General features: G+C 52.8%; 2 protein-coding genes across 3 annotated transcripts; both read right to left on the bottom strand.

Moving 5' to 3' along the window:
* Window positions 1–354: 354 nt before the first annotated feature.
* LOC144676455 (somatostatin-1A-like) lies at window positions 355–2,923 on the bottom strand. The gene is made up of 2 exons (XM_078536870.1): window positions 2,699–2,923; window positions 355–541 (listed from the first exon to the last, which is right to left on the bottom strand). The coding sequence occupies exons 1-2, from the start codon at window positions 2,828–2,830 to the stop codon at window positions 359–361; spliced, it is 315 nt and encodes a 104-aa protein (XP_078392996.1). The 5' UTR covers window positions 2,831–2,923; the 3' UTR covers window positions 355–358.
* A 6,608-nt stretch (window positions 2,924–9,531) lies between these two features.
* Window positions 9,532–24,435, bottom strand: LOC144676454 (thyroid receptor-interacting protein 6-like). 2 transcript variants are annotated; one of them, XM_078536868.1, is made up of 8 exons: window positions 24,278–24,435; window positions 23,099–23,218; window positions 21,341–22,123; window positions 19,754–19,874; window positions 16,690–16,859; window positions 15,291–15,469; window positions 13,756–13,876; window positions 9,532–9,752 (listed from the first exon to the last, which is right to left on the bottom strand). In XM_078536868.1, exons 1-8 carry the CDS (start codon window positions 24,377–24,379, stop codon window positions 9,621–9,623), a joined length of 1,728 nt encoding a protein of 575 aa, XP_078392994.1. In that variant the 5' UTR covers window positions 24,380–24,435; the 3' UTR covers window positions 9,532–9,620. The 2 variants fall into 2 exon arrangements, with proteins under 2 accessions (XP_078392994.1, XP_078392995.1); XM_078536869.1 differs by lacking the exon at window positions 23,099–23,218.
* Between the last annotated feature and the right edge of the window lie 1,855 nt (window positions 24,436–26,290).

Below are 26,290 nucleotides of genomic sequence, written 5' to 3'. Positions count from 1 at the left end.
ACACAAAACAATGAACACATCAGTCTTGGAGAAGCAAGAAGAGGGAGTGGGGAGAGGGAAAAGACATTTTATTGTGCGAGAGCTTACAGAATAAATGGGTCAATCGTTTACAAACACCGTGGGTAAACACACAGGAAAAGTTTATTTTTTCTCAATACTGTCACAATCCAAGTTTAAAAACAATCTCCAAAGGGAGGGAGGGATACAGGGGGACTGGATTTTAAAAGCTTGATGAAGAATCTGTTATTGTTTCTCTTGCACTGGGTTCGAAGCTGGTGTATTTCGCCTCCTCTCTGGAGTCCACAGCGGCTTGTGGGCGCCGGGGAACATCTTTGACCCCTCTCTCTCCTCGGCCGAGTTAGCAAGAGGTGAAGGTTTTCCAGAAGAAGTTCTTGCAGCCGGCTTTGCGGTCCCGCGGGGAGCTCCACCGGCGAAACAGGTCGCCCAGGGCCGCCTCCCGCCTCTCGGGGCCGGGCAGCGCCTTGTGCTCGGCCCGCAGCAGCTCCGAGACTAGTTTCAGCACCATGACCCTGGACAGATCCTGCAGGACAAAAAACAACAACAACAACAACAACAACAGATTGGCATTTCTGTAGCGCCTCCCCACAACCTCAGGGTGCTTCTCTCCCCTCCAACCCCACCCCCGGCACAAAACACCAGGCACCCAACGCAGTACCTTTTTTTAAATCTTTCTCTATTAGCCGTTGTTGTAATGTAGAAAGCGCGGCAGCCCACCCCCATCAGCGCACAGCAAGATCCCACAAACAGCAATGTGGCAACGACCCAGATCCTCTGGGGGTTTTTTTTTTTCATTAAGTGATATTGGACGAGGGGTATATATTGGCCCCCAGGACACCGGAGGGAGAGCTCCCCCACCATTCCGGCTCTTCTTCAAACACTGGCCCTGGGGTCAATCTGAGGGAGAAGATAGGGCCTTGATTTAGTGCTCATCCCAAAGACAGTGCGGAGTTCCCTCAGTACTGACCCTCTGACAGTGCGGCGCTCCCTCAGTACTGACCGTCCGACAGTGCGGCTCTCCCTCAGTACTGACCCTCCCACAGTGCGGCACTCCCTCAGTACTGACCCTCCGACAGTGTGGCACTCCCTCAGTACTGAGCCTCTGACAGCACGGCGCTCCATCAGTACTGACCCTCCGACAGTGCGGCACTCCCTCAGTACTGACCCTCCGACAGTGCGGCACTCCCTCAGTACTGACCCTCCAACAGTGCGGCACTCCCTCAGCACTGACCCTCCGACAGTGTGGCACTCCCTCAGTGCTGACCCTCCGACAGTGCGGCACTCCCTCAGTACTGACCCTCTGACAGTGCAGCACTCCCTCAGTACTGACCCTCCGACAGTGCGGCACTCCCTCAGTACTGACCCTCTGACAGTGCGGCGCTCCCTCAGTACTGACCCTCCGACAGTGCGGCACTCCCTCAGTACTGCACTGAGACTGTCAGTCTGGGTTTTGTGCTTAGGTCTCTGGAGCGTGTCCTAAATTCACAACCTTCTGCCTTAGAGACGCGATATAGAGAGAGTGCTTGTTGCTCCCTAACTCACAGCCAATGCCATATGGTAATGAGGTTGAGTAATAAAGCCAGAACCTAAACTCATTGGTTTCTGAAATCTTCTCCTTTCATCCCAACTCCTGCTCATCTTCTTCAGTGTCACTCTGATTCCCCTCCTTCCCCTGAATCTTTCCTTTCTCACATATGCATTTCCAAATTTCCCACCCCACACTTGCTTTCTGCTCCCTCCATGCTTGTGTTGGAATTGAGATTCATCAGAGTGTCCCCTGGTCTACCCAATACTTCCCGGGGTAATTGGAATCCTCACTCCTATGCCCAGCAATCCAAACCACAGACTGCGCATCATGTATTCACTGCCTCCTGGTTTATCCCATCCTGTCTTGTACTCTTCTCAAACTTGGTTCTCACAATGTGGCTATTAAAGACCAGATAATTTCACACTCACTCGTATTTCTTACTGACTGTATCTCTGCTGATATTAATCCAGCTCCCTCAGACTGTCACTCAGTAACTCCCCTCTCCCCAGCGCCCTTTGTTACTGACTGTCTCTACTGATGTTAATCCAGCTGCCTCACATGGTCACTCAATAACCCCTCTCTCCCCAGTGCCCTGTGTTACTGACTGTATCTCTACTGATGTTAATCCAGCTCCCTCAGACTGTCACTCAGTAACTCCTCTCCCCCAGCTCCCTGTGTTACTGACTGTATCTCTACTGATGTTAATCCAGCTCCCTCAGACTGTCACTCAGTAACTCCTCTCCCCCAGCTTCCTGTGTTACTGACTGTGTCTCTACTGATGTTAATCCAGCTTCATCAGACTGTCACTCAGTAACTCCCCTCTCTCCAGCGCCCTGTGTTACTGACTGTGTCTCTTACTGATGTTAATCCAGCTCCCTCCGACTGTCACTCAGTAACTCCCCTCTCCCCAGCGCCCTGTGTTACTGACTGTGTCTCTACTGATGTTAATCCAGCTCCCTCCCATGTTTCAGCTCTAGAACACTTTAAAAATAAATACAGGCAGAATTTCGCAATAAGGTGAACAAAACGAGCCATTAAGTTATTCTAAGAGCTGGATCTTAGTGGGATTAAATGAGAGTGCAGAAATGAGTGTGTGGGGTTAATCTATGTTTGTGGGATACGATGGAGATTTTATCACAGGGTCTCCCTTACCTCTTTCCCCTTGGGGTTCCTCTCCTGTAAGATGTCTGGCAGACCCTCCCCTCTGGCTGTTCCCGATCCCCTCAGCAACAGCAGAGCGACAGAGATCAGAGTGAGGAGGACTTGAGCCTGTGATCTTGACATCTCGAGCAGTGATTTTCTTGCTTTGTAGTCGGAGACGATAACAATATGTAAACTCTCGTCAGGTCCTGTGAGTTGAGTGAGAGGCGAGCTTCTCTGTATATCGGCTCTGACCACCTCCAGCCCCGCGTTTTACCGGGTTTATATACCGCCCAGGTGAGGTAACAGTAACGTCATCACAAGCAAAGCCCCCACAGTCAGCACTCTGGGATTGGTGCTACAATTTCATTGGGCGTTCAGTGCACCAATCAGTGCAAAGCCCTGAGACTCAATGAATTGAGATCTGATTTGTTTTCAATTTGACGTTCTCTCCCTCGCCCCATGACAATGTGAATGAGCCGAGTTTTTTCATCGCCCACCTGAAGGTTGAACCCCTACAGTTCCAAAAATGCCACCCACTCTCTACACCCCCACACCGTGATGGGCCATTTTCCAGATGTGAACCCAGACAAAAGGATATTCTGCTGCATGTGCATTGCGGAGTAATGCCAGCATTCAGTGCTCATGGATTTCAGGGCTCACTGGACAGTGACCAGGAGCAGGGACCCTCCCTAACCCAGGGCTCACTGGACAGTGACCGGGAGCAGGAACCCTCCCTAACCCAGGGCTCACTGGACAGTGATCAGAAGCAGGAACCCTCCCTAAACCAGGTCTCACTGGACAGTGACCGGGAGCAGGAACCCTCCCTGACCCAGGGCTCACTGGACAGTGATCAGAAGCAGGAACCCTCCCTAACCCAAGGCTCACTGGACAGTGACCGGGAGCAGGAACCCTCCCTAACCCAGGGCTCACTGGACAGTGACCGGGAGCAGGAACCCTCCCTGACCCAGGGCTCACTGGACACTGACCGGGAGCAGGAACCCTCCCTAACCAGAGCTCACTGGACAGTGACCGGGAGCAGGAACCCTCCCTAACCCAGGGCTCACTGGACAGTGACCGGGAGCAGGAACCCTCCCTAACCCAGGGCTCACTGGACAGTGACCGGGAGCAGGAACCCTCCCTAACCCAGGGCTCACTGGACAGTGACCGGGAGCAGGAACCCTCCCTAACCCAGGACTCACTGGACAGTGACCGGGAGCAGGAACCCTCCCTAACCCAGGGCTCACTGGACAGTGACCGGGAGCAGGAACCCCCCCTAACCCAGGACTCACTGGACAGTGATCGGGAGCAGGAACCCCCCCTAACCCAGGACTCACTGGACAGTGACCGGGAGCAGGAACCCTCCCTAACCCAGGACTCACTGGACAGTGATCGGGAGCAGGAACCCCCCCTAACCCAGGGCTCACTGGACAGTGACCGGGAGCAGGAACCCTCCCTAACCCAGGACTCACTGGACAGTGACCGGGAGCAGGAACCCTCCCTAACCCAGGGCTCACTGGACAGTGACCGGGAGCAGGAACCCTCCCTGACCCAGGACTCACTGGACAGTGACCGGGAGCAGGAACCCTCCCTGACCCAGGACTCACTGGACAGTGACCGGGAGCAGGAACCCTCCCTAACCCAGGACTCACTGGACAGTGACCGGGAGCAGGAACCCTCCCTGACCCAGGGCTCACTGGACAGTGACAGGAGCAGGAACCCTCCCTGACCCAGGACTCACTGGACAGTGACCGGGAGCAGGAACCCTCCCTGACCCAGGGCACACTGGACAGTGACCGGGAGCAGGAACCCTCCCTAACCCAGGGCACACTGGACAGTGACCGGGAGCAGGAACCCTCCCTAACCCAGGACTCACTGGACAGTGACCGGGAGCAGGAACCCTCCCTGACCCAGGACTCACTGGACAGTGACCGGGAGCAGGAACCCTCCCTAAACCAGGGCTCACTGGACAGTGACCGGGAGCAGGAACCCTCCCTGACCCAGGGCTCACTGGACAGTGACAGGAGCAGGAACACTCCCTCTAAAACTCTTCAATCACTGGATTGACGGGAATTCATCAGCTCCTCAGCACTCATTCCCTGCAGTGGTTTGAGCGTTGTGCTCGCTGAAGAGGGACTGAAGCGACCGGGGAATCAGCTAAAGTGGGAAAATATACAAATATCAGCAGAGGCTGTTCACTAGCATTAAGAGCAGAACCCTCAGAAACATTCCAGGCTAATTTCAAATCCACCTTACCTGCCCCACAAGTGGAGTTAAGCAATACCCTTGGGTGCTCATTTTCAATCTTTTTTAGTTTTCCTTTAATTCTAACGTTCGCCCTCAGGCAGTGACATTTTCCGAATTTTTAAAGAAAATTAACTTTTCGTTTCATGTTCAGAAAATGCAAACCACAGGGATCCTCAAAATCATTTGGAAGGTGCCTGTGGATAAGAAATGTGTTCTGTGTGAAACAGCCTTTTAATTTTCTGCTCTCGCTGGTCACCCAAACTCGAGAAATGATATAAACCGACGTCTTTTGTGACCTCTCGGCCAAAGCGGGACCCTATTTTTGAAAAATAAACAGAGTGGAGTCCCTTGTGCGATGTAGGAAATGGGGCATCCGGTTTTACACACAGCCCGGCAACATCACACAAGCAGTAATGAGATTAGCGACCAGGTGATCCGCCCTGGGAGAGACACACCACCCTCGCACGTCACATCTCGCCTCAAGCCGCCGGGATTCACTCAGCCTCTGCAGCTGACCCGTTCCTCAGGGCGCTGGCGAGCTATTCGACTGGGAAGGGCATCGCCGTCCATCCTGGCGCCCCTCCCCCACCACCACGATACTTGCCTAGGTGTTTTCTTCCCAGGGCTGGAGCGGGGGGTGGGGTCATTCAGCAGCAGGGACTAATTGTAGTGCCTGCAAACAGACCACACCTTTACCAGGGAGGGAGCTTTATGCCCGAATTATAACCAGGTTACTGCAGACCGAAATGCTCTGGGTTTACGGACGGGGGTCTTCCTCCGGGAATCTGCTGTCCAGCTCCACATGGATGCCCACACAGTGGGGACAGAGCTCCGCCTGGGGACATAGCTCTCCCCTGAGGGGGTGGTGGGGAGGTGTGGACACAGCTCCCGCCTGGTGAACGAAACATCCCCTTGGGAGAAGGGGGAGGGAGTGGGGTGGTACAGCTCAGTCTGGTGGGGGACTCAGGATATACAGCACCCATCATCACTAGAGAGAGAGACACAGCCGCTGGAAACCTATAACACAGGAAGGAGGACGGAAATCCTACATTGTCTGGAGTTTAAGAATGAGAGGTGACCTCACTGAAACCTACAAGATGCTAAAGGGGTTTGACAGGGTGGACGCGAAGAGATTGTTTCCGCTGGTCGGAGAATCTAAAACACGGGGGCACAGTCTCGGGATGAGGGGTTGATCATTTCGGACCGAGATGAGAAATCACTTCACTCGAAGGGTTGTGAATCTTTGGAATTCTCTACCCCAGAGGGTTGTGGATGCTCCATCGTTCTATACGTTTAATACTGGGATAGACAGATTTTTAGCTCTCGGGGAATTAAGGGATATGGGGAGCGGGCGGGAAAGCGGAGTTGAAGCCCAAGATCAGCCATGATCATATCGAATGGCAGAGCAGGCTCGATGGGCTGAGTGGTCGACTCCTGCTCCTATTTCTTGTGTAAGAGTGGGAGCTCCAACCCCAGTCACAAGCCCCAGTGCAGACTGGGCACTGTACAGTGGGGGCACGGCTCCACTGGACACAATGAGACTGTCACCCTTCACCAGTATAAAGCTGGGCAGCGGGTTGGGCAGGACAAATACATAGACCCTCACACACACACACACACAAAGACACACTCTCACTCATACAGACTCTCTCGCACACACACTCATACAGACACACACACAAAGACACAAACACACTCTCACACTTACATAGGTACATAGACCCTCACACACACACACACACACACACACACTCTCACTCATACAGACTGTCTCTCTCGCACACACACTCATACAGACACACACACAAAGACACACACACACAGACTCTCTCGCACACACACACTCACTTTCACACTTACATAGGTACATAGACCCTCACACACACACACACAAAGACACACTCTCACTCATACAGACTGTCTCTCTCGCACACACACACACACACACACACAAAGACACACTCTCACTCATACAGACTGTCTCTCTCGCACACACTCATACAGACACACACACAAAGACACACTCTCACTCATACAGACTGTCTCTCTCTCGCACACACACACACACACACACAAAGACACACTCTCGCTCATACAGACTGTCTCTCTCACACACACACACACAAAGACACACTCTCACTCATACAGACTGTCTCTCTCGCACACACACTCATACAGACACACACACAAAGACACACTCTCACTCATACAGACTGTATGAGTGTGTGTGCGAGAGACAGACACACACACAAAGACACTCATACAAACACACTCTCACACTTACATAGGTACATAGACCCTCACACAACACAAAGACACACTCTCACTCATACAGACACACAGACTCTCCCTCTCTCACACTTGCATAGGTACAGACTCTATTACACTCATACACACATTCATACACTCTCACATGCTCAGACACACACAAAGACACACTCACTCATACACACAGACTGTCTCTCTCACACACACACTGAGACACACTCACACATACAGACACACATTCAGACACATACACACTCTCTCACACTCATAGACACACTCTCTCACATTCAGACACACTCTCTCACACTCTCTCTCTCACTCATACAGACACACACTCTCTCACACTCATACAGACACACACTCTCTCTCACACTCATACAGACACACACACACACTCACACACACTCTCACACACTCATACAGACACACTCTCTCACATTCAGACACACTCTCACATTCAGACACACACACACTCACACTCACATACAAACACACACTCTCACAGACACACACAATCTCTCACACTCATACAGACACACACATTCCCCATGACAATAGCCCACACCAGCAGGCACCGAGTTACCTCCTGTGAGTACAGAGACTCACAGGTACTGCCTCACCACTCAGTCTGTTTCCTGCACTGTAGGCTGACAGGTGCCATCAGCAGCTCCCTGAACCTTGGAAACTGGCAACGGGAACACCCACAGGACTGAAAGAAACCAGCAGTTGGATTTCTCCGGCTGGCCCCCATCGTTTCTGCGATTGAATAAGACAGGACAGGAATAATGCAATTCATGTAGCTTTATTAGGCAATTCTGGTGCCACACAGCCTTGTAACAGGATTCAGAGATACAATGATAGGAATTCAGAAACCCTTCCCTGATAACATGCCCCCTTAGACCCACATCCCTGACTTACACTCCTCAGGGGGTGGGTTGTGGAGGAGTGGGGGGATGCGGATAATGAATGGTTTGGGAGTTTCACTTTGGGAAGGGTTCTGATTAACAGTGCTCAATATCCCCGACACTGAAGATTTTCAGTAACATCGCCATCGCTGGTGCCCTCTCCACAATGGCTCAACATCCTCCAGTGTCTCGATGCCAAGGAGTGAGGTGATGGAACGAGTGTCCAACCTGCTCCCCCACACACTCAGACACTCATATCCCATGCAGATTAAATTGAAGGAGAGAGAGAGAGAGAGGTGAGGAGAAGAAAGTGGGGGCTGGGTTAAGGTAATAACTTGGCACCATGTCGTGTGTTATGTTTAATCTCTGTGTAACTTTAGTTTATTTTAAAATGAAAAGTGTTGAGGTTTTTTTTTGCACAGGCTGAGCCTGAACCCTATGAGCATTAACAGTGAACAGCACTCAGCACTGTGCCAGGACACTGTGTGGAGTGCAACATGTCTCATTCACACGTGATGCCTCCGGTAAGAGCACACATGGTGCCACATCCTCCTGCAATCAGGTCCCCACTCGGTCTGTCTGTCTGTCTGTCTCTCAGTCTGCCCTTTGTCTCTCTCTGTCTGTCTGTCTCTCTCTCTCCCTGTCTTTGTCTCTCTTTCCCTCTCGTTTTTCTCTCACTCTCCCCCTCCCCTGTCTCTCTCTCTCCCCACCCTCCCTCTCTCTCTCCCTCCCTCTCTCACTCTCCCCCTCCCCGTCTCTCTCTCCCTCTCTCTCTCTCTCACTCCCCCTCCGCCTGTCTCTCTCTCTCCCTCTCTCACTCTCCCTCTCCCCGTCTCTCTCCTTCTCTCTCTCCCCCTCCCGTCTCTCTCTCTCTCCCCCCCTCTCTCTCTCCCCCTCCCCTGTCTCTCTCCCTCTCTCTCTCTCTCCCCCTCCCCCTCTTCCCCTCCCCCTGTCTCTCTCTCCCCCCCACTCTCTCTCCCCTCTCTCTCTCTCCCCCCCTCTCTCTCCCTCCCCCTGTCTCTCGCTCTCTCCCCCCTCCCCGTCTCTCTCTCTCTCCCCCCTTCCCCTCCCGTCTCTCTCTCTCTCCCCCCCTCCCCCTGTCTCTCTCTCTCTCCCCCCTCTCTCCCTCTCCCCTCTCCCCCGTCTCTCTCTCTCTCTCCCCCTCTCCCCGTCTCTCTCTCTCCCCCCCACCCCCTGTCTCTCTCCCTCCCTGTCTCTCTCTCTCTCCCCACCTCCCCCCGTCTCTCTCTCTCTCTCCCCTCTCTCTCTCTCTCCCCCACCTCCCCCTGTCGCTCTCTCTCTCTTCCCCCTCCCCCTGTCTCTCTCTCTCCACCCCCCCTCTCTCTCCCCACCCTCTCTCTCTCCCCCCCACCCCCTGTCTCTCTCTCTCTCTCCCCCCTGTCTCCCCCTCCCCCTGTCTCTCTCTCTCTCTCCCCCTCCCCCTGTGTGTGTCTCTCTCTCTCTCACTCTCTCGGTATGGGATTCTGGGCCCCAGCTGCAGAGAGAGGAGGGCGTTAGCAGTCGGTGGTGATCTTTGCCGAGAGGTCCTGAATTCTTCGCGAGCTGCAGTTCTTACACAGGATGTGGCCGTCCAATGGGTAGCAGCCGCACCCCTCCCCCTCCGACGACAGGACGAATCCACAGTCCTGCGGAGGTCAAAAGGGGCACAGAGTGAGTGGAAGGAGAAAACAGCTCACGGACATTTTAAAGACAGAACCCGCATTCCTATCACTTCCTCACAACGTCCCAAACCACCAGCCCAGCCAATGAAGTCACTCGGAAGTAATCGCTCTTGTAAATCTAAGAAACAAGGCAGAGGATTGGCGCACAGCAAGATCCCACAACCAGCCATGTGATAGCGATGTGTACTTTCTGTTCCTGATGTGGGTTGAGGGGGTAAAGGTCAGCCTCGAACACTGGGGAGAACTCCCCTGTTCGACACGTAGTGGCTGAGGGATTAGTAACACATCAATCCAAAGGGCCTCGGTTCAATGTCTCATTTGAAAGATGGCACCTCTGACAGTGCAGCACTCCCTCAGTACTGACCCTCCGACAGTGCAGCACTCCCTCAGTACTGACCCTCCGACAGTGCAGCACTCCCTCAGTACTGACCCTCCGACAGTGCAGCACTCCCTCAGTACTGACCCTCTGACAGTGCAGCACTCCCTCAGTACTGACCCTCCGACAGTGCAGCACTCCCTCAGTACTGACCCTCCGACAGTGCAGCACTCCCTCAGTACTGACCCTCTGACAGTGCGGCACTCCCTCAGTACTGACCCTCCTACAGTGCAGCACTCCCTCAGTACTGACCCTCTGACAGTACGGCACTCCCTCAGTACTGACCCTCCGACAGTGCGGCGCTCCCTCAGTACTGACCCTCCGACAGTGCGGCACTCCCTCAGTACTGACCCTCCGACAGTGCGGCACTCCCTCAGTACTGACCCTCCGACAGTGCGGCACTCCCTCAGTACTGACCCTCCGACAGTGCGGCACTCCCTCAGTACTGACCCTCCGACAGTGCGGCACTCCCTCAGTACTGACCCTCTGACAGTGCGGCACTCCCTTAGTGCTGCACTGGGAGTCTCTGGAGTGGGATTTGAACCCAGAACCTTCTGACCCAAAAGTCGAGTACGGCACCCACACGGCTCGCAGTCAAAAGGAAACGACCCCTCTACAGGTGGACTGATCCTCGCACTCCCCTCGCCCTCAGTTGGCTAAATAAACTGAACCCTGTGCCAACTTGGTGCCCCGCGGTTTAATCTCCATTCTCACCTCAGCTGGGATGAGTCAGCTCAGGGTCAGCGGAGGGCGTGGGGGTGGGGAGGGGGCTGTGAAATCAGTCGAGGCTCGAGCCAGAGATCACCGCCCAGGCTCACAGGCTGGCGAGTGGACGCAACGGGATCACAGCGATGCCCCACCTGGTTCAACAGCCCGTCGCCAACTCTACCCCAAACCCAGCCCGGCTCAAGCAGGGTGATCCCGGGAACATCTGGGAGAGGGGCACGGAAATCCCTGAAGGGCAGGGGTGGGGGTGGGGTGGGACTGAGGGAGGAACAGGAGGAGGCCCTTGTGCCCATCGAGCCTGTTCTGCCAATCTGATATCTCACGGCTAATCTGTATCTTCCCTCCGCCCAACCACCTTGGCACCGTAACCCCTTAATCCCCTCACCCAACAAAAATCTTATCCACCTCAGTTTTGAAATTTCCAATTGAGCCCCCCCCACCCCCAACCTCCCCAGCCTCAGTGTGGGGGGGTGGGGTGGGGTGTTGGTGGGGAGAGAGTTCCAGGTTCCCCCTCCCCTTTGGGTGAAGAAGTGCTTCCTGACATCACCCCTGAACGGCCTGGCTCCAATTTTAAGGTTCTGCCCTTGTTCTGGATCCGCACCCCCCCCATCACCCCCAACCAACCCCACCCCCGCCCTCCACACCCGGCCCTCCACACCCGGCAACAGAGGAAATAGTTTCTCTCAAATCGACCCCGTCAAATCCTTTAATCATTTTGCAAGCACTGGTGTTTAAAGAAACACCACACGGTCCACAACAGGTCTACGTCCCTCTAAGGGAAAAGATAAATCAGCCGGGGTTAACGAAAGACATTAAAGATTGCATCAGGTCAAAGGGAGCGGGGCTTATAAGGCTGCCAGAAAAAGTGGTAAACCCGAGGATTAGGAGCCACTTAGAACCCAGCAAAGGAGGACCAAGAAACTGATGAAGGGAAAAGGAGAATATGAACGCAAACTAGCGAGGAACACAAAAGGCAGAAGGTAAAAGCTCCTTTTGGTATGTGAAACGGATAAGATTAGCAAGGTCGAATATGGGCCCACTACAGGCGGGCGGGGACTGGAGAATTTATAGGGGAGAACAGGGAAATGGCGGAGAAACGAAACAATTACTTTGTGTTTGTCTTCACGGAAGGGGACACAGAAAATCTCCCAGAAATACTGGGCGGCCAAGGGACTTGTGAAACTGAGGAAATGAAAGGAATGAGTGTTAGTCAAGAGGCAGTACTCGAAAAGTTAACTGGATTGAAGGCTGATAAATCCCCTGGACCAGATGAGCGTCATCCCAGAGGGTTGAAGGAGGTGGCTAGAGAGATAGTGGATGGATTGGTGGTTAATCTTCCAAACTTCTATCGATTCTGGAGAGGCTCCTGCAGACTGGAAAGTAGCAAATGTAACCCCGCTAATTAAGGAGGGATGAAGAAGGAGAAAGGAGAACTCAGACGTAGTTTGACATCAGTTAGAACCTATTATAAAGGATGTGATAACTGGACCTTTGGAAAAGAATGGTAACATTGGGCAGAGTCAGCATGGGTTTATGAAAGGGAAAATCATGTTTGACCAATCGCTGGAGTTTTTTTTTGAGGATGTTACACGTAGCTTTGATAAAGGAGAACCGGTAGATGTGGTGTATTTGGATTTTCAGGAGGGTTTTGATAAGGTCGCACACAGGGGATTAGTAGAGTATACGGGATTGGGGGTAATATACTGGTACGGATTGAGAATTGGCTAACAGGCAGAAAGCAGAGAGTAGGAATAAACGGATCATTCTCAGGAGGGCAGGCTGTCACTATCGGGGTACTTGCAAGGATCAGTACCAAGTCCACAGCTGTTCACAATCTATATAAATGATTTGGATGTGGGGATCAATTGGTAATATTTCCAGATTTGCTGATGACGCCAAACTGGGTGGGAAGGTAAGTTGTGAGGAGGATGCAAGGAATTTTCAGAGGATTTGGACAGGCTAAGTGAATGGGCTAGAGTATGGCAGATGGAATATAATGTGAACTTATTCACTTTGGTAGAAAAAACAGAAAGACAGAATATTTCTTATATGGTGAGAGGTTGGGAGTGATGATGTCCAAAGTTACCTGGGTGTCCTTGTTCATGAGTCACTAAAAGTTAGCACGCAGGTGCAGCAAGCAGTTAGGAAGGCAAATGGTATGCTAGCCACCATCGTGAGGGGATTTGAGTACAGGAATAAGGATGTCTTGCTGCAGTTATTTAGAGTCTTGGTGATCTCTTGCAAGGAGTATCGTGTACAGCTTTGGTCCCCTTATCTAAGGGTTGTACTTGCTACAGATTGAGTGCAAAGGAGGTCCACCAGGTTAAGTCCTGTGATGGTGGGATTGTCTTATGAGGAGAGGTTGAGGAGGCACTCCCTAGAGTTTCAAAGAACGAGGTGTGACCTCATTGAAACTTACAGAATTCTTATAGGACGTGACGGGGTGGATGTAGATAAGACATTTCCCCTGGCTGGTGAGTCTAGAGCCAGGGGATATAATCTCAGGCTAAAGAGGCCATTTAAGATGGTGGTTGAGGAGTTTCTTCACCTAGAGGGTGGGTGAGTCTTTGGAATTCTCTACCCCAGAGGGCTGTGGAAGCTCAATCATTGAGCATGTTTCAAGACAGGAATATAGGTTTCTGGAGACTAATGACATCAGGGGATTTGGAGATAGGTTGGGAAACTGGCATTGAGGTAGTGATCGGCCACGATCGAATTGAATGGCGGAGGAGGCTCAATGGGCCGAATGGCCTACTCCTGCTCCTATGTTCCAGCCCTAGGTTGATCAGGTCACCCATTGGTCCCCGACGCTCAAGGAGGTACAAGCCCAGTCTGTGCAGCTCGAGAATCGCAGTGAGTTCTTACCTCGCACTTGTAACAGTTCACGTGAAAGCTGCGATCCAAAGCGACAATCCTCACAGTCTCCTCCTGACCGGCCTCGGGCATGATGGGCTTCGCACAGACAGAACAGCGCGGAGCAAACTTCCTGTTCGAGATAAAATTACAAAACCGCATAGCTGCAGTGGTAAAGGGGTGTCGGAAAAACATCGGTCCCACTCACGGAGCAGGTCAAAACGAAGACCCGTCAATCCATCCAAACCCACGACCGCTACCATCTAGAAGGACGAGGGCAGCAGACACATGGGGACACCACCACCTGGAAGTTCCCCTCCGAGCCCCTCACCATCCTGACTTGGAAATATATCGGCCGTTCCTTCACTGTCGCTGGGTCAAAATCCTGGAACTCCCTCCCTAACAGCACGGTGGGTGTACCTACACCACAGGGACTGCAGCGGCTCAAGAAGGCAGCAGCTCACCACCACCTTCTCAAGGGGCAATTAAGGATGGGCAACAGATGGTGGTCAAAACCATGTGGGGGTTTTGGCAGAGTAAAAGCAGGAGGGTCGGTAACCAGAGGGACACAGATTGAAGAGAATCGGGAAAAGGACCAGAGGGGGAGATGAGGAGAAGGTTTTTTTTACACAGCGAGTTGTTGTGATCTGGAAGGCGCTGCCTGAAAGGGCGGCGGAAGCAGATTCAATAGGAACTTTCCAAAGGGGAATTGGATAAATAGCTGAAGGGGAAAATGTGCAGGGCTATGGGGGAAAGGGCAGGGGGTTGGGGGGGAAGGGAGTGGGGTGAATTGGATAGTTCTATCAAAGAGCCAGCACAGGCACGATGGGCCGAATGGTCTCCTGTGCTGTTGGATCCCAAAAAACTTTAAGCAGATCAGAATGATCTAATTCCAGCAATATTCACTCTAACCCCTGTGCTGTACCTGTCCTGGGAATGTTTGATGGGGACAGTGTAGAGGGAGCTTTACTCTGTATCTAACCCCGTGCTGTACCTGCCCTGGGCGTGTTTGATGGGGACAGTGTAGAGGGAGCTTTACTCTGTATCTAACCCCGTGCTGTACCTGTCCTGGGAGTGTTTGATGGGGACAGTGTAGAGGGAGCTTTACTCTGTATCTAACCCCGTGCTGTACCTGTCCTGGGAGTGTTTGATGGGGACAGTGTAGAGGGAGCTTTACTCTGTATCTAACCCCGTGCTGTACCTGTCCTGGGAGTGTTTGATGGGGACAGTGTAGAGGGAGCTTTACTCTGTATCTAACCCCGTGCTGTACCTGTCCTGGGAGTGTTTGATGGGGACAGTGTAGAGGGAGCTTTACTCTGTATCTAACCCCGTGCTGTACCTGTCCTGGGAGTGTTTGATGGGGACAGTGTAGAGGGAGCTTTACTCTGTATCTAACCCCGTGCTGTACCTGTCCTGGGAGTGTTTGATGGGGACAGTGTAGAGGGAGCTTTACTCTGTATCTAACCCCGTGCTGTACCTGTCCTGGGAGTGTTTGATGGGGACAGTGTAGAGGGAGCTTTACTCTGTATCTAACACGATGCACTTACATGTGGAAGTCCTCGATGCAGTGTATCTGGCTGGTAGCGTCCACAGTGAAGGGGATCCCATCCAGGCACCGGTGACAGACAACGCAGGTGAAGCACTGTGGGTGATAGGCTCTGCCCATGGCTCTCAGGATCCTGTCCATGATGGGCTTGGAGCAGACCGAACATTGCTCCAGGGTGTTCTGTACGGGAGACAGGATAAAACAATCAGGATAACAATTCTCAGGTCGAGGCAGCTAGAAAGCTTTGCAGTCTGTAGCTAGAAGGCCTCAGCTCTGAGACATAATCCAGGCCAGTGCTCCAGTGCGGCACTGAGAGAGTAGATAATCGAGCACCATATCAACAAGAACAAACTGGGCTTTCTATAGCACCTTTCACCATCTTGAGATGAGGTACCTGTTGTACTGTAGGCAACCAATTTGCGCACAGCAAGCTCCCACAAACAGCTGTGTGAGAATGACCGAATCATCAGTTTCTGTCAGCATGTTCTCCATGTCACGATATCCCGATGGGTCTGGGGGGATGGTGATAAGTTTCTCTTTCCTCTCTCCCTCTTTCTCATTTAGAGCATCAACTTCAGGGCTCAGGAAAGACGCAAATGCTCCGACTGAGACCGAGCAGTCGCCTCACCTTCCAGCTGTGCTGCTGAGCTGGGCACATTGTTGCAGTAACAGTAGCGGCCTTTGGAGGGCAGCATTGGCCAGCGTTTGCACTGAGGAGTGTGTTATCAGCCCCTGTGCTTCAGGAACACAGATGACACACGGTTTGCTCAGAGATGCCTGAGGCTTCCTGAATGTAGCGCTGGATCAACGAATTATTAACCCAGCAAGTACACTCCCTCTCTCTCTCCCTCTCTCTCCGCAAGCTACCATTGAGACAGACTGACAAGTGATAGAAAACAGCTGGGCAGGCCACTCACTGAGGCACAGGTATGCATCGTAACCACCCGCATACCACGTGCATCGTAACCACCCGCGTACATCGTAACCACCCGCGTACCACGTGCATCGTAACCACCCGCGTACCACGTGCATCGTAACCACCCGCGTACCACGTGCATCGTAACCACCCGCGTACCACATGCATCGTAACCACCCGCGTACCACATGCATCGTAACAGCCTGTGTGCTATGTGCATCGTAACTGGCCACGTTGTGTGCGACGTAGGACCCCATGCTACGTTCATCGTAACTGGCCGTGTGCCACGTGCATCGTAACTTGCCACGTGCACTGTAAATGGCCACATGCATCGTAGGTGGCCGCTCCTATGTGCATCGTAGCCAGCTACACACTACAAGCTTTGTATCCGGCCGTGCAACGTGCATCTTAAAAGGCCGCTGGCTCTACCTGCTCTGCAGCCGGCCACATGCTCCGGCGTCGTAACCAGCTGCGTGCTACTTACGATGTAACAGGACTCGCAGTACGATTTCTTGTCGATGGCGTAGAAAGGTTGGCCCCTCAGTCGGCAGTGGCAGGTCATGCAGGTGAAACACTCAACGTGAAAGACCTGGTCCATGGCCACGCAGCCCGTTCCGTCTCCCACCACGTTCTCACCGCACCGAGAGCAGCGGCCTGGCAACGAGAAACGTAAGCAAGGCTCAGAACCCCCAGCGACAACAACAAGAGACTCCCGTAACCCGGCTGGTGGCCCCCCAATAATTAATGGGCTGGCGTTTATAACTCCTCCTTACCTTTGACCCAGGGTGGCAGTGGGGGGTGGGATGGGGTTGGGGGGGGGGGGGGGCGGTGGTGCAAGTATCTGACCCTTCACCCCCGCTCCCTCCCTGACCACTGTGAAATCTCGGTGATTAAACACTGGCCCAGGGTCGTGAACCAGGCAGCTCCAAGCTTTGACCTCCAGCGACAGACACACAAGAATCTTCTAGCACAGAAGGAGGCCATTTGGCCCATCGTGCACGTGCTGGCTCTTTAAAAGAGTTAGTCGCACAGCAGCCCCCCTCACTCACTGCTCTTTCCCCACAGCCCTTCAAACTTTTCCCCTTCGGGTGTTTATCCATTTCCCCCCTTTGGAAAGTTCCTATTGAATCTGCTTCCGCTGCCCTTTCAGGCAGCGCCTTCCAGATCACAACAACTCACTGCGTTAAAAAAAACACCTTCTCCTCATCTCCCCCTCTGGTCCTTTTGCCGATTCTCTTCAATCTGTGTGTCTCTCTCTCTGGCTACCGACCCTCCTGCCTAAGGAAACAGCTTCTCCTCGTTTACTCTCTATCAAACCCGAATGCCCTGGCGCAGAAGTAAAACAGGAAAGGTGGCCAAACCATGGCTTACAAGGGAAATTAGAATAATTAGTATTAGATGCAAGGAAGAGGCATACAAATTGGCCAGAAAAAAACAACAGACCTGAGGATTGGGAGCAGTTTAGAATTCAGCAAAAGAGAACCGAGGGATTGATTAAGAAGGGGAAAAATCGAGTACAAGAGTAAACTTGCGGGGAACATAAAAACTGACTGTAAAAGTTTCCATTGGTATGTGAAGAGAAAAAGATTGGTGAAGACAAATGTAGGTCCCTCACAGACGGAAACAGGGGAATTTATAATGGGGAACAAAGAAATGGCTGACCAACTAAATACAGACTTTGGTTCTGTCTTCACAAAGGAAGACACAAATAACATACCAGAAATGTTGGGGAACACAGGGTTTAGTGAGAGGGAGGAACTGAAATAAATCAGTATTAGTAGGGAAATGGTGTTGGAGAAATTGATGGGATTGAAGGTCGATAAATCCCCAGGGCCTGATAATCTACATCCCAGAGTACTTAAGGAAGTGGCCCTAGAAATAGTGGATGCATCGGTGGTCATCTTCCGAGATTCTATAGACTCTGGAACAGTTCCTATAGATTGGAGAGTAGCTAATGTAACCCCACTATTTAAAAAGGGATTTAGAGAGAAAACAGGGAATTAGAGACCAGTCAGCCTGACGTCGGTAGTGGGGAAAATTCTAGACTCCATTATAAAAGATTTAATAGCTGAGCACTTAGAAAACAGTGGCAGAATCGGACAGGGTCAGCATGGATTTATGAAAGGGAAATCATGCTTGACAAATCTACTGGAATTTTTCGAGGATGTAACTAGTAGAGTTGATGAGGGGGAGCCAGTGGATGTGGTTTATTTGGACTTTCAGAAGGCTTTCGACAAAGTCCCACATAAGAGATTGGCGTGTAAAACTAAAGTGCATGGGATTGGGGGCAGTGTATTGCGATGGATAGAAAACTGGTTGGCAGACAGGAAACAAAGAGTAGGAATAAAGGGGTCTTTTTCCGAATGGCAGGCAGTGACTAGTGGGGTACCACAGGGATCGGTGCTGGGACCCCAGTTATTCACAATATATATTAATGATTTAGATGAGGGAACTAAATGTAATATTTCCAAATTTGCAGATGACACAAAGCTGGGTGGGAGGGTGAGCTGTGAGGAGGATGCAGAGATGCTTCAGTGTGATTTGGACAAGCTGAGTGAGCGGGCAAATGCATGGCAGATGCAGTATAATGTGGATAAATGTGAGGTTATCCATTTTGGTAGCAAAAACAGGAAGGCAGATTATTATCTGAATGGCTATAAATTGAGAGAGGGGAATGTGCAACGAGACCTGGGTGACCTTGTACACCAGTCGCTGAAGGTAAGCATGCAGGTGCAGCAGGCGGTAAAGAAGGCAAATGGTATGTTGGCCTTCATAGCCAGAGGATTCGAGTACAGGAACAGGGATGTCTTGCTGCAATTGTACAGGGCCTTGGTGAGACCACACCTGGAATATTGTGTGCAGTTTTGGTCTCTTTATCTGAGGAAGGATGTTCTTGCTACAGAGGGAGTGCAGCGAAGGTTTACCCGACTGATTCCTGGGATGGCGGGACTGACATATGAGGAGAGATTGAGTTGGTCAGGATTATAGTCGCTGGAGTTCAGAAGAATGAGGGGGGATCTCATAGAAACCTATAAAGTTCTAATAGGACTAGACAGGGTAGATGCAGGAAGGATGTTCCCGATGGTGGGGGAGTCCAGAACCAGGGGTCACAGTCTGAGGATACGGGGTAGACCATTTAGGACTGAGATGAGGAGAAATTTCTTCACCCAGAGAGTGGTGGAATTCGTTACCGCAGAAAGTAGTTGAGACCAAAACATTGTATGTTTTCAAGAAGGAGTTAGATATAACTCTTGGGACGAAAGGGATCAAAGGAGATGGGGAGAAAGCGGGAGCAGGCTATTGAGTTGGATGATCAGCCATGATCATAATGAATGGCAGAGCAGGCTCGAAGGGCCGAATGGCCTCCTCCTGCTCCTAGTTTCTATGATAGGACAGTCAGCGATATCAATCCACCTCGCCCAGCACAACCTGGTGACCGGAGCGCAGAGGGATTTTAAACTAACTCCTGGCTTGTCGGTAACCCCTCCGCACACTGAGCCGCTACCCCATTCCCCACACCGACCCCGGGGGGAGGGGGAAACACTCACCGAAATACTCCTCAGACGGTGGGTTGTTCATGTCGTGGACCAGTTTCTTGGTGATCCGATCGAGTTCCTCCTCCGGCCTGCTGGTTTGTGCCTGACCCCCTGCAGGAGGCCCGTAAGGAGCCTGCGGACAACGACAAGAGATGTTACAAACGTGAATCTTCCTGACATCACCCCCCGAACGGCCGGGCTCCGATTCCAAGGTTCTGCCCCCCTCGTTCTGGACTCTTCCCCCCCCACACCCATCGGAGGAAACAGATTCTCTCCCTCGACCCTGTCCAGCCCTTTAATCGTCTCAAACCCCCTCGATCAGGTCGCCCCTTAACCTTCCACCCTCGAGGGAACACAAGCCCGGTCGTCGGTGAGACCCCACCCCTCCTCGTAATTTAACCCCTTCAGTCCCGCCGCGCCACCCAGTTACCCTGCAAGGCGAAGACTTCATTGTCCGACAGAGCTTTTCAGTGACCGTGAAGCCTTCAGATACCCGTAAAAAACCCACCTGGTTCACTCCTGTCCTTCAGGGAAGCACCTGGTGTCCTCACCCGGTCTGCCTGACATGACCCCCTGACCCACACCAACGCAGTCAACTCTTAACTAGCCGAGCAACAAAACGTCCAGTCACAACCATCTGATGGGCAACTCAGGAAGGGCAATAATAAATCCCGGCCTTCCCAGCGACACCCATAGATTGTCCAGCTGCCTCACCGCACTGTGCGTACAGGTATGTGGCCTCTCGCTGGTCTCTCTCTCTCCTCAGGTACCACCCCCTAAGAGGGTGTTGGCAATCACGGACCTCCATGTTAACCTTGCTCTGGGGGTGTGGATCATCATCGTCACTGGTACATTCACCCAGTTTTCGAGGCTCTTTGCAAAGATCGTCCTTTGTCTACCTCGATCTCTTTTACCATCGATCTTTCCCATCAGCAACAGACTTTCTAGATCATGGTTTCTTATTAGGTGCCCAGGGAATTCCGACTGTGTCTTCCTGATATTCTTTCAGTCTCTCTCTCTCTCTCTCCCACACTTGTACCTGACAAACTTCAGTCCGTTCAACTCTCTGCTGCCTGTACTCTATTCACCCATCACTACCCCCCCACCTCCACCTCCACCCCGTTCTCGCTTTGTGATAAACGATGCCTCCGTTTTAAAACTTTCATCCTCGTTTTCAAATTCCTCTGCGGCCCTCATCCCCTCCCTTACCTCTGCAATCTCCTCCAACCCTCCGAGATCTTTCTGCCCTCCTCCGATTCCGGCCTCTTGAGCATCCCGCCCCCCCACCACCCCCCCCGCCTCGGTTTCCGTCGCTGCACCATCGGCGGCCGGGCCTTCAGCTGCCTGGGGCCCCGAGCTCCGGAATCCCCTCCCTAAACCTCTCCGCCTCCCCCCCTCTCTCTCTCCTCCAAGACGCTCCTTAAAAAAACCGGCCTCGGTGACCCAGCTTTTAGTCACCTGTCTTAATACCTCCTCATGTGGCTTAGGCGCAAATTTGGTTTGATAATCGCTCCTGTGAAGCACTTTGGGACATTTCTATCGCTTTGAAAGGCGCTATACCAATGTAGGATGCTGCGCATTGAGTGGTCCTTGTCTTACCTTTGGGAGGTGGCTGCTGGCAGTGGGCGGGGGTGGTGGCGGAGGGGGCAGTTCCTCGCTGTAACCACTCTTCTTGGTGCCAAAGGGCTGGTACTGGCCTGGTGGCTTGGGTCCGCCGCTGTAGAAGGGGAGCTCCGGCCTCCTGGCACTCCCGTACATGCCCTCGGGGCTGTAGGGCGCCTCGGGGTGGCTGGCGGGGCCTCCGGCGTAGTGGGCGGGCGGATACCAGTTCGGAGAGGCCTGGGCGGCCTCTGGGGCCTGAGGGACTGAGGCGTAGGAAGGTTCGGGGTACCGGTGCTGTGGGGCCCGGTAGGCCGGCTCGGAGTGCTGGTGGGCGTAGGCCGGGCCGGCCTGTCGTGGCGGAGGAGGCCCGTAGGCCTGCTCGGCCTGGCGACCGGGCTGGGTGTAATTAGGTACCGGCTGGGCCACTTTGACCTGCACATTGAAGGCGGGGCCGGTGGATGTCGAAGCTGTGGTGTAGGAAGCTGCCACGGGCTGAGGGTAGGGCCTCGAAACAGAGGCGGAGGTGTAGGCCGCGGGCTGAGGTGGGGAGGCATTGTAGGCCCCTGGATGGGCGGCACTGCTGTAGGCCGGAGGGTGGGAGGCGTTGCCATAGGCAACCGGCCTGGAGGTGGAGAAGGCCTCAGGCTGCCCTGGTGCCTTTGTCGCCATGGTAACAGACGGCTGGGCCATGGGTTTGTACGCAGGCAGTTGTTTGGGTGGAATGTTGGCTGGTTGGGAATGATAGGAGGCCATTCCTGGAGAGATGCTGCTGTCGTAATTCTGCAAAAGAAAAAAGAAATACAGAGCTAGAGGCTGGAGAAATATTGTTACCTTCCAATTACAGGATAATATAGAGACTCTGGAATCACAGCAGCCCCTGTGACCCCCATTAATCCTATTCTGTGACCCACTGTCCCAACCATGTGACCCAAGGGTCTCATTGATCATACGGCCCCCTTTAACCCAGTGACCCCGGGACCTCCCCTTTGACCCAGTGACCCCGGAGGCCCCCCTCGACCCGGTGACCCCGGGCCCCCCCCACCGACCTGGTGACCCCGGGACCTCCCCTTCGACCTGGTGACCCCGGGTCCCCCCCTCGACCCGGTGACCCCGGGATCCCCCTCGACCCGGTGACCCCCCTCGAACTGGTGACCCACGGCCCCCCCACCTCAACCCGGTGATCCCGGGCTCCCCCGTGACCCCCCCTCGACCCGGTGGCCCCAGCCCCCCCTCGACCCTGTGGACCCGGGGCTCTCCCTCGACCTGATGACCCCCAGGCCCCCTTCGATTAGGTGACCTCGGCCCCCCTTGACCTGGTGGCCCCGGCCCCCCCTCGACCCTGTGGACCCGGGGCTCTCCCTCGACCTGATGAGCCCCAGGCTCCCTTCGACTAGGTGACCTCGACCCCCCTTGACCCAGTGACCCCGGGCCCCCCCTTCAGCCAGGTGACCCCGGGCCCCCCTTGACCCGGTGACCCCGGGCCCCCCCTTGACCAGGTGACCCCAGGCCCCCCCTTGACCAGGTGACCCCGGGCCCCCCCTTGACCAGGTGACCCTGGGATCCCCCTTGGCCCAGTGACCCCAGGCCCCCTTCGACCAGGTGACCCCGGGCCCCCCCTTGACCAAGTGACCTCGGGCCCCCCCTTGACCTCGGGGCCGCCCCTCGACCCGGTGACCTCGGGGCCCCCCCTCGACCTGGTGACCCCGGGCCGCCCCTGACCCTGCAGCCTGGGGCTGGCAGCTGCTGTCCTCTCACCTGTCTGGGCCGGGGATGGAATGGCGAGTTATTCTCCATGTCGGCCAGCATGCTGGTCAGAGAGTCGATCTCGGCGTCGATACTCGAGGGGCGATTCACAGGCTTCTCCAGGGGCCTTGTCTGTCAAACAAGACAGGGTTTTAGACACGGCTCATGGTGCAGGATGAGTAGGTGGGGGGGGATGGCGGGTGGGGGTGGGGGGCTTTTAGATTGACCTGCCCAGACCAGCAGCCTCACTTTCGACTCAAGCCCAACCTACAGCCTCTGCTCCAACTCAACCTGATCCAGGAATTCCTCAGCGCCCCTTCCCACCCCCTCACCTCCGACACGAGGAACTTGGGATCACCTTAGGGAGAGTCTAAGAAACAGGAGCAGTAAGCCCATTGAGTCTGCTCCGAGATCTTCTACCTCAGTTACCCCGATCCTCAGATCCCTCGATTCCCTCGATAGGGTCGATAGAGAGAAGCCATTTCCTCTGGTGGGGGGTGGGGGGCGTTGGGGTTGCCGAACATGGAACTTGGCGGAAGGACCTTCGAGTTCGATCCAGGCCGTTCAGGGGCAATGTCAGGAAGCACAGCGGAGCGGGAATCTGGAACTCTCTCCCCGCTAAAAAAAGCTGTGGTGGGGAGGGAGGGGGCGTCCAATTGAAAATTTCAAAACTGAGGTAGGTGGATTTTTGTTGGGTCAAGAGGTTTAAGGGTTAGGGGGACCAAGGCGGGCAGATGGAGTTAAGATACAGATGAGGATCGACCGGGATGGCGGAACAGACTTGAGAGGCTTGAGTGACCTCCTCCCGTTCCCGAAATCTTCCCCCGGGGTTGTCCGTTCACGTAACCGGGATTAATAAAGTCGGTTTTTATTGACAATTGTAAACCCAGATCAGATATTATTGGGGGAGGAGATTTTTTTAAGTATCACAACAAGAGAGACAATCAAGGACTGAGCGTTTTTTTTTAAACTGTGAAATGGCCGTCTCCTTGTTGTGTTTATTAGGTGCAGCCAGAGCCCCAGTATCATCCCCCCCCCTCTGCAATAACTGGGTCTGTGCCCTCACCTCCCTCCCTCCCTCCCTCCCCCACGACGGACAATTGGACAAACGGCCCTGCGGTCACCCCGGCCTCTGCCTGGGGGTAACGTCAGCCTGGACCAGTCCCCCCCACCACATCGTGGGACCCTCACCTGCTGCTCATGGGGCACCTGAGGCTGTGCCTGGCCCCAGGACACGGGGTTCCTCTCCTCCCTCCCTCCGGGCCCCGGCGGGTAGCGGTGCTCAGCGGACATGACCGTCGAGGGCTGGAATGGCCTGGGAACCTCGGCGCAGCTCAGCGAAACCAGTCCTACCGAAAAGAGACAAGCAGTTTGATTACAAAATAACATAGAGGCAAAAACTAAAGACATACCAAACTGCAAAGGTCAGTGGGAGGCTGGAAGATCGGGAAACTTTTAAAGATCAACAGAGGGTTACTAAAAAAAATAATAAAGGTAAATTATGAAAGAAAACTAGCGCAAAATGTAAAAACTGATATCAAAAGCTTCTACAAGTATATAAAAGGAAAGAGGGTAGCTAAAGTGAATGTTGGTCCCTTGGTGGATGAGACTAGGGAGTTAATAGTGGGGAACACAGAAATGGCAGAGACGCTTAATCAATATTTTGCCTCCGTTTTCACGATGGAGGACACTAGTACCACCCCAATAGTAACAGGTAGTGCAGAGGGTATAGAGAAGGAGGAACTTAGAACAATCACCATCACTAGAGAAAAAGTACTGAGCAAACTATTGGGATTAAAGGATGACAAGTCCCCAGGACCTGATGGCCTACATCCCAGGGTCTTAACGGAAGTGGCAGCGGAGATAGTGGATGCATTGGCTATAACATTCCAAAATTCCCTGGATTCTGGAAAGGTTCCAGTGGATTGGAAAAATGCTAATATAACGCCCTTATTCAAAAAGTGGGAGGCAGAAAGTAGGAAACTATAGACCAGTTAGTTTAACGTTGGGAAATTGTTGGAATCCATTATTAAGGAAGTAGTAATGGGGCATTTGGAAAATCAAAATGCAATCCATCAGAGGCAGCATGGTTTTACGAAGAGTAAATTGTGTTTGACTAATTTGCTAGAGTTCTTTGAAGATATGACAAGCAAAGTAGATAATGGGGATCCTGTAGATGTAGTATATCTGGACTTCCAGAAGGCCTTTGATAAGCTGCACTAGATAATACACAAGATAAGATCACATGGAGTTAGGGGTAATATATTAGCTTGGAAAGAGGATTGGCTAGCCAACAGAAAGCAGAGAGTCGGGATAAATGGGTCTTTTTCTGGATGGCAAGCTGTAACTAATGGGGTGCCACAGGGTTTGGTCCTTGGGCCCCAACTACTTAGAATCCATATTAATGACTTGGATTCAGGGATAGAAGGTACTATAGCTAAATTTGCAGATGACACCAAAATAGTTGGAAAAGTAAGTTCCAATGAAGAAATAAGAAATTTACAAATGGATATGGACAGGTCAGGTGAATGGGCCAAGATTTGGCAGATGGAGTTTAACGTGGATAAGTGTGAGGTTATCCATTTTGGTCGGAAGAATAAAAAGGCGACTTATTATTTAAATGGAGAGAAACTTCAGAATGCTTCAGTGCAGAGGGATCTGGGTGTCCTCGTGCATGAAACACTGAAAGCTAGTATGCAGGTACAGCAGGTAATAAGGAAGGCAAATGGAATTTTGGCATTTATTGCTAAAGGAATAGAGTATAAAAATAGGGAAGTGTTGTTGCAACTGTACAAGGCATTGGTGAGACCGCACCTAGGGTACTGTGCACAGTTTTGGTTCCCTTACTTGAGGAAGGATGTAGTTGCATTGGAGGCGGTTCAGAGGAGATTTATTCCAGAGATGTGGGGCTTGACTTATGAGGAGAGATTGAGCAGTTTAGGCCTATACTCGCTAGAGTTTAGAAGGATGAGAGGAGATCTAATTGAGGTTTATAAGATGCTAAAGGGGATCGACAAAGTAGATGTGGAGCGGATGTTTCCCCTTGTGGGGCATTCTAGAATGAGAGGCCATAGTTTTAGGCTAAGGGGTGGTAGATTTAAATCAGAGATGAGGAGGAATTACTTCTCCCAAAGTGTGGTGAATCTGTGGAATTCACTACCTCAGAGTGCAGTGGATGCCGGGACACTGAATACATTTAAGGAG

The sequence above is a fragment of the Cetorhinus maximus genome, unplaced genomic scaffold (assembly GCF_964194155.1).
Source record: "Cetorhinus maximus unplaced genomic scaffold, sCetMax3.hap1.1 HAP1_SCAFFOLD_1617, whole genome shotgun sequence".
Classification (NCBI taxonomy): Eukaryota; Metazoa; Chordata; class Chondrichthyes; order Lamniformes; family Cetorhinidae; genus Cetorhinus; species Cetorhinus maximus.
Note: the sequence above shows the minus strand (reverse complement) of the source record. Positions and strands in the feature narration are given on the sequence as shown.

Bases quoted from the DNA above. Each gene is read 5' to 3' on its own strand.
- LOC144676454 (XM_078536868.1), bottom strand. From the start codon at position 24,379: ATGTCCGCTGAGCACCGCTACCCGCCGGGGCCCGGAGGGAGGGAGGAG. The intron at 23,219-24,277 runs GTGAGGGTCCCA...CTTGTTTGACAG, and splicing joins AGGTGCCCCATGAGCAGCAG to ACAAGGCCCCTGGAGAAGCC. The intron at 15,470-16,689 runs GTAAGTAGCACG...TCTCCCGTACAG, and splicing joins ACTGCGAGTCCTGTTACATC to AACACCCTGGAGCAATGTTC.
- LOC144676455 (XM_078536870.1), bottom strand. From the start codon at position 2,830: ATGTCAAGATCACAGGCTCAAGTCCTCCTCACTCTGATCTCTGTCGCT. The intron at 542-2,698 runs GTAAGGGAGACC...TTTGTCCTGCAG, and splicing joins GGAACCCCAAGGGGAAAGAG to GATCTGTCCAGGGTCATGGT.